This window comes from Gastrolobium bilobum, unplaced genomic scaffold (assembly GCF_033153095.1).
Source record: "Gastrolobium bilobum isolate Gb01-03AN ecotype WA unplaced genomic scaffold, APGP_CSIRO_Gbil_v1 utg776, whole genome shotgun sequence".
In the NCBI taxonomy this organism is placed as follows: Eukaryota; Viridiplantae; Streptophyta; class Magnoliopsida; order Fabales; family Fabaceae; genus Gastrolobium; species Gastrolobium bilobum.
In genome coordinates, this window is record NW_026899202.1 from 234,630 (window position 1) to 242,791 (window position 8,162).

At 33.4% G+C, this 8,162-nt stretch overlaps 1 protein-coding gene across 1 annotated transcript; it reads left to right on the forward strand.

The window, feature by feature from the left end:
• The first annotated feature begins 457 nt into the window (after positions 1-457).
• On the forward strand, positions 458-6,062 carry LOC133288248 (esterase-like). The gene is made up of 7 exons (XM_061485966.1): positions 458-620; positions 2,818-2,925; positions 3,184-3,185; positions 4,741-4,948; positions 5,050-5,219; positions 5,305-5,569; positions 5,664-6,062. Exons 1-7 carry the CDS (start codon positions 458-460, stop codon positions 5,945-5,947), a joined length of 1,200 nt encoding a protein of 399 aa, XP_061341950.1. The 3' UTR covers positions 5,948-6,062.
• The last annotated feature ends 2,100 nt before the right edge of the window (positions 6,063-8,162 follow it).

The following is an 8,162-nucleotide window of genomic DNA, read 5'->3' on the forward strand; positions in this document are numbered from 1 at the left end:
TTTTAAGCTGATATGGTGGCTGCCTAAAAATCTTGACTAAATGATATATGGTGGCTGATATGAGTGGATTTGCTGCTTCCTAATAAGTTAGATGCTAGCAATTGACTTGAGCTTGCGGACACAACATGTGCCCTATACGAAATTCTGATGCCACATGTTAGTATCTCTAGACACAATCTTCTACCTAAAGGAACTGCATCTGCATTTATATTCCTAACGTGTTTCTATGGTCTTATTGGCGTGAACGAAACGCATATGTAGGAGTTTTAATGAGTTCATAACTTCGGATTCTGAGAAAACAAATATAAAGCACAGGCAATGCTCCTCAAAGCAATTGAAAAGGTAACAGAGAGAACTCGCTTTTTTTTTTTTAATACGGAAATGCAAAAAGTTAACTCCAATAACTGAGGGGTTACTTACGACGTCATTACTAAGCAGAATAAGTATATAATTTCTCATGTACCCTATGGAGTTTCCTAGCACTACCAAGTTTCACATCTCACTTGTGTCTTTGTTGGTGCTTTCATCTGCAGCTACCATAATATTAAACCCAGTATTTGCCACAAAAGATTGTGATTTCCCCGCCATCTTTAACTTTGGTGACTCAAACTCGGATACTGGTGGCTTGGCTGTAGGGCTGGCAATACGGGCTGGCCCGCCCCGGCCCGCCATTGGCCGGCCAAAAATGGGCCGGGCCAGCCCGCCCCGTTTTGATAAAATGGGCCAGACTTAGCAACCTGCCCCGTTTTATGAATGGGCTGGCGGGTTGCGGGCTAGCCCGCCCAAAATAAAAAAACTCATAAAATTAAAAATTAAAAATAAAAAATCTGCATAAAAAACACAAAAAACTACATAAATAATAGGAATCAAAGCTGCTTAAATTTGATTCTACAAGCTAGTCCAAAAAATAAAATACAAATATTAATTCACAAAACTAGTTATCAAGTTTAACTACAATACACACAAATGTCCATTCAAATTGAAAAAAAAAAAAGCACAAACTACTTTTTGATTCATTGCTTTGAAGAAGCTCCAACAAAACATTAACTGCCATCGTCATCATTTATCAATCTTCTCATCAATCTTCTCATCAGAGGCACCTTCATCTATATAAATAATAATTGAAAAAAAAAATTAATTTTACAGACAAGTATGGTTCAATATAAAATGAATTCAAATTAAATAAATTACCAGTCCCAGAAAAACCATTCTGCCAATTACGGGTACAAAGCAAAGCTTCAACACATTCAGGTAAGAGACTGCTTCTGTATTTATTAAGGATCCGTGACCCAATGCTGAATGCAGATTCAGATGCAACAGTGGTAATAGGAATGCTTAATAAGTCACGAGCCATTAGTGATAAATTTGGAAGACGTTTAGCTCTCCCCTTCCACCATTGTAATATATCAAATGTATCATCATCAAACTCTAAATTCTCCTCTCCCAGATAAACATCAAGTTGAGATTTTCCAATCTTTGCTGCATTGAAGGGTTGATTGTGCTTTTTCAATTCCTACCATATTTGACAAGTTAATTAAACACATAAAAATATAAGTTTTAAAAAAATACAATGTAAGTAAATAAATTATTATTTCAAATTAAAATAAACTTACTTGGAACATGATTTCTGAAAATCCCTTCTTCTCTATTGATATTGACCCACTTGAAGATGCACTTGTAACATCACAGAGACTTTGACTTAGAGCATTTGAAGAGGGAGGAACGTGACATGCATAATTGTCAAAGAGATTGTATGCATTTTTCTTTATTTCTTCTACTTTTGCTTCACTTGTCAATGGATTAACTTTGGAATAACAATAAGACAAAGCAGAAGTCTTCATCCGTGGGTCAAGAAGTGCTCCTAGTGCAAGCACAATACTATATTCCTCCCAATATTTGTCAAATTTTTCCATCATCCTTGCAGCCATGCTCTTTAAAATGTCATCTTCATCATGTAATGTGTTCTGGAGACTACATTGAATTTGCCAAACTTGCAAAAAGTATAAGTTGGCAGTAGGATAGGATGTGCCAGAAATCAACTCAGTAATATCATAAAATGGCTTCAAGAACCCCATAATTTTTTCTCCTCTATCCCATTCATCAAGTGTAGGACAATATTTATAATTTTTATCACTGAATTCAAGAATAGAAAACACACGTCGGTATATAAGAGCACTTTCAAGCATCAGATAAGTTGAATTCCATCTAGTAGGGACATCTAGGCATAAGCCTTTTGAAGTGTTAATTCCTCCCACTTGATCAATGCATTCTTTAAATGCTTTCATTCTGCCTTCCGAGCCCCTTAAATATTTGACACTTTCTCTAATTTTGCTCAAGGCATCACTAGAAACTTTCAACCCTTCTTGAACAATTACATTCAAAATGTGAGCAGAACAACGAATATGAAAAAATTGTCCATCACATAACAACAATTTCTGCAAACCAAGCTGACTTTTCAAATTTCTCACCATATTGTCATTTGCAGATGCATTATCCAAAGTAATGGAAAATAACTTCTTCTCTATTCCCCAATCCTTCAATAAATCAAAATTTTTTTGACATAATTCAAAACCGAATATTAAAAAAACACTTGATTTGCAATGTTTATTGGAATTTAAAAAAATTCGAATAAAAAAATTCGAATATTAAAAAAATGAACCCGTCGGGCCAACCCGGCCCGAATCATGATCAACCCGTTTTGTTCCTTTTGTAAACGGGGCGGGCTACCTTGGGTTGGTGGGTTGAGACTCATAACCCAACCCGCCAATATCAGTGGGTTAAACGGGCTTGCCCGACGGGCTCGGCCCATATTGCCAGCCTACTTGGCTGCTTCCTTTTACGCACCAACGCCACCATATGGAGAGACCTATTTTCACAGACCCGCTGGAAGATTCAGTGATGGCCGTCTCATCATTGATTTCATAGGTAATTAATGTACATGTCTAATGTCTTAGAGTGGGTTTCTTCGTTTAGAAATTCAAGTGATTTCTAGTGACTGATAAAATTCACTTTTGTTCACCGTAATACACACATCTAAGTATAATTTTTGAGTTCTTTCAGGAACCCTTTTCATTCTGTGGTTGGAAAACCTCAAGTTCGTTTCGCTTAATTACTTTGTACTATTGAGACAAGGAAGCATGGACACGCTTGACATGGACACACGATTCTACATGTTTTGATAAGCGGTTAATGTTTTCTTAAACGCATTAACATTCTCACATGTTTTTCCAACACACGCTCAATGTTTTCCTATATGCGGCAAACTTTTTCGACTTTTTTTTTTTTTTTTTTTTTGTAGAGGAAGGATATTGTGACAACCAATTGTGTTATTACCAAGTGACTATCAATTAATCTCACCGTTAGATCGATTATGTTGATCCAACGGTTATATTTATTTTCATCTTTGTATGGTCATGGTTTTCCAAATTTAATACTTTATATTTATTTCCACTTTTGTATGGTTATGATTTCTCATATTTAATACTTTCACTTTAAATATAGGAAATCATAATCATACAAAGATGAAAATAAATATAACCGTTGGATCAACATAATCGATCTAACGGTGAGATTAATTGGTAGTCACTTGGTAGTAACACAACTTGATTGTCACAATATCCTTTCCCTTTTTTCTAATACAAATTTTATTTTATTTTTTAAACTAAATATGAAAATTAATTTATAAATTAAATAATTTTTGTTATGAAATTTGATATGAGAAATTAACAAGGCATGGAAAATTATTTTTGCTTTATATTTATTTTATGTAATTTTAATATTTGATTAGTTATATGTCTTAGAGCCTGTCTGGATCCTCTCTTTTTTAAGGCAGGATCTACTTATAAGCTAAAGTTAAAAAAAATTAAAAACTGTTTGGTGATTGCATAAATTTTTTAACTTAAAAGCATATATTTCAAGAAAATTCTCTCTCCATCACTATAACTATTCACTTAAAAAAAATACACAATTCAAGAAAAGTTATAAGAGCTTAAAAAAAAATTCCTTTTACGAGCTTTTTACTTTTAGCTTTTTTCTTTATTATAAAAAAAAAGTTTTTCATTATAAGAATTTTTTTCAAAATCTGTTTGGCCTAACTTCTACCTATAACTAGCTTAAAAAAAAGAGAAGATCCAAACACACACTTATTATGGGTTGCTATATATATATTGAATATAAACTATATTATATATATTAAAAATATTATTTAATATCAAAACGTGTCTTAATATATTAAAATCTAATATTTTTTAAAATTAATATGTCGATGTGTTATATATATCGTGTCACGTATACCAACGTGCATGAATGGATATGATGTGTTTGAGGAAGTGGTAGCAATTAGTCCAGTGCTAAGTCCACCAACCATTAAAGCTTATTTTAATGCTTACATATAACCCAGTGAGAATTGAGATTTTTAGGTAGGATAGAAATGGCATTGTATAATATTCTGACAAATTTTTTTATAGGGGAAGGATCTTTTAAAAGTTTTTTTTACGAATTATAGTAAGTATGATCGATCATATACTCTTGATCGAAATATGACCGGTCATATTTAATATATTTAGTGTAGTTTGTAAATAAAAAATTTGTAAATATAACTTTGTCTTTGTGAAGCCGTTCTTTATCCCATGCAGGGATTTAATATTAATCAATTTAACACTAAAAAGGTTTTAAATTCTAATTTTGATCTGTAAAAGGTTTTAAATTCTAATTTTGATCTGTAATTTTGAAATTTCTCAGCAGAGTTTTGGGCTACCCTATCTAAGTGCTTATCTCGATTCCCTGGGGACCAACTTCTCACATGGTGCAAACTTTGCAACAGCAGCATCAACAATCAGACCACCGCCTAGTATTATACCTCAGGGTAGTTTCAGTCCTTTCTACTTTGATGTTCAGGACACTCAATTTAGAGATTTCAAACCCAGAACACAATTCATTAGACATCAAGGTAAATAAAGAACTTATATTCATTATCTATAGATATTTTTATGTTGTTTTAAGTTATAAGGACATGGTTAGTTTTGTTTTAGCTCTAACTTTTCTCTGCAGGTGGCATATTTGCAAGCTTGATGCCCAAAGAAGAGTATTTTCCTGAAGCTTTGTACACAATTGATATCGGTAATAATGATCTTAATGCTGGCTGTTTTGGAAACTTGACTGTACAGCAAGTCAATGCTTCTGTCCCAGATATTGTCAACAGTTTCTCAGAAAATGTTAAGGTTGTTCAATACCCTTCTTAGATATTTTATTATTTAGCTAATATCTTAATTTATTGTTCTAAATTGATGAAATTTGGTGATCAAGAACATATATGATTTGGGGGCTAGATCATTTTGGATACACAACACTGGACCCCTTGGCTGTCTCCCTTATATTTTAACCAAGTTTCTATCAGCGGAAAGGGATGACTATGGTTGTGCAAAGGCATATAATGAAGTAGCTCAGTATTTCAACAAAGAATTGAAGGATGCTGTGGTTCAACTTCGCAAGGACCTTCCTCTGGCTGCATTCACATATGTAGATATCTACTCTGTTAAGTACTCTCTTTTCAGCAACCCAAAGAAATATGGTGAGCCAAAATTAACATGATTCCATTCTCACATTACTTTAAACAAACTTGCCTAATTTGTTTGCCACTTGTTGAGTGTTTCATTGATGTGCAGGATTTGAGCACCCACTAATTGCTTGCTGTGGATATGGAGGGAAGTACAACTACAGCGGAAACTACGGCAGTAGTATTGAATGTGGACGAACCATAGAGGTCAATGGCACTGAAATTTTTGTGGGTTCATGTGAAAGACCATCTGTTAGAGTGAATTGGGATGGAATCCACTACACAGAGGCAGCTAACAAGTTCGTCTTCGATCAAATTTCTACTGGGGCTTTCTCATATCCACCTCTTCCCTTGAATATGGCATGTCATAGAAATTCTACTGAAAACAATTGAGCTTTGATTGCTTTTCAATGCAACGTTTTGTATTAGAAATAAAGTGTTGTTGCTTATCATGTTTAAATATTATAATTTATAAACACGTCGATATTATGATATCATATAATAAAAATTGAACCAGTGGTTTAATATCTCTCAAGCCCTACTTCTCTATTAAACATATATTAGATTATTGGAAAAAAAAAATTCTAAAAGATATAATTTTATATTATTTTATATCCTGATCATTGATTTTCATCAATCAACGACTAGGATTTACTGGGTCAATATTATTAATTAATTAGTAATTCACAATAAAATTTAATAAATTTTAATCGTTGATTGATGAAAATTAATGATTAAGATCTAAAATTTAAAAGAACAAACATTCTCCCCTTATTTTTTTATGATTTTGACATCAATTATATGCAAATAGAGTTTTCAAAAAGGATTTTAAGCCCATTAAGCTCCATTTAAAGCCCATTAAATTTTGGCTCTCAATACAATTGAATTAATTTAACCCTAATCCCTTAAGACCCTCTCATCCATAAGGTTAGGATGGGCTAGCCTTCAGGCCAAAAATACCCAAATCAATTTACATGGGTTAGGTTGGTTAAGGTTGAGGCCAACCAATATTGAACCAAACAATTTCTTGTACTCTAACCTATCAATTGGGATGGATTAGCTGTATTCTTAAATTTTTAATATTGAGAAAGTAAGAATATAACCAAGACCAAAAAAAATAAAAGTAAAGTATTTTTTGAATCCTACAAATATTATGGAGCCTATTTTAATCTCTTAAACAAAAAATTGATTTGTAATCTCTCTAAAATTCAAAATAAATTCAATTAAAAAAAATTGTGATTCTTCTGAAATTTAAAGAAACGTTAATCCTTTAAAGAAACGTTAATTCTTTTGAAGGACTAACGTGAGTCTATTTTGAATTTTAAATTAATCACAAATGAATTTTTAAAAAAAAATTAAATTGAATCCCATAATATTTATTGAAGATTCAAAAGATATTTTATTTAAAAAAAAAAAACCTAATTCTAAGAGTATCCAGTTACACTATACTTGGTGGATGTGTCAAATCAGGATTTGTCACGTTCAGATAACCTTGTCCAGATCACCCCGACAACTGGGTGGTAACTTCCGAGTTTAAATTGTGGACCGAATCTTTTAAAAAAATAAAATAAATTGTGGACCGAATGAGACTTGAGCAAGTGCTCCAAATAGCTTGACATGTGTCCAATTGAGTGAGTATACTAAAGAGAGAGAGACAGAGATCCAATTAAGGAGCAAAGTTTCTATACTCTCGGGAGCAGAAATCATTAAGTGAGATTGTGGTGAGAAAAAGAGAAAAAGATTGAAGATAGAAGAGAAAAAAAAAAAAATTAATCCAGCCGTCAATATTTTAGTGAAAGAACCATGGTGGTCCTAGATGATATTAAAAAATTCCTCAATTAAGTGTACTTAATGTAAGGCGAGTCTAGAGGAGTCTGTGGCAGGAGACCACCACCAATTGGTTAAGCTAGACCATCATATCAAATAGATCCGACACCACGTCTCAATCCAAAACTTTAAGACATTGCGTTCATGGATCCTTCCACTTATATACTTTTAACTTAACTCATTACCAACCAATGTGAGACTTATTAGATTTGAATATCTCAACAATCTCCCCATCAAGTGTGAAATCCAACATTGATATGCTCTCCCTCAATCGAGTACCCCAGGGCCCAAGTACTCAACCCGCCTCCTAGCCAATCATCAGGCTAGATCGAGCACAATTCGACTCTGATACCACTATCAGGCGGGTCTAGAGAGAGCCCGTGGCGAGAGATCACCCCCAATTGGTTAAGCTAGACCAGCTTACCGAGTGGATCCGACACCACGTCTCAACCCAAAAAGCTTAAGGTTTTAGGTTGAGATGTGATGTCGAACCCACTTGATGTATTTGATCCAACTTATCACACTTAAATATCTCATAAATTTGAAAGGAAAGAACCCAAAAATCATGTTTTGTTATACTTTAGATCAAAACATTTCACCATAACCACATATGATAGAGGAAGCCTGGGCTCTGCAGTTGCCCTTCAACAACTCTTACACCACATTCACATCTCATTAAAAAAAAGGAGTTTGCATTTGTCATTTAACATGACACAACAAACTTTCCTACACACACAACATTTTGAAGAAAAAAGAAAAAGAAAAAATTATGGCATACAAA

Coding starts and splice junctions, on each gene's coding strand:
- LOC133288248 (XM_061485966.1), top strand. CDS start 458: ATGTACCCTATGGAGTTTCCTAGCACTACCAAGTTTCACATCTCACTT. Junction 621..2,817: donor TGACTCAAACTCGGATACTG/GTGGCTTGGCTG, acceptor CCATATTGCCAG/CCTACTTGGCTGCTTCCTTT. Junction 5,570..5,663: donor CAGCAACCCAAAGAAATATG/GTGAGCCAAAAT, acceptor ATTGATGTGCAG/GATTTGAGCACCCACTAATT.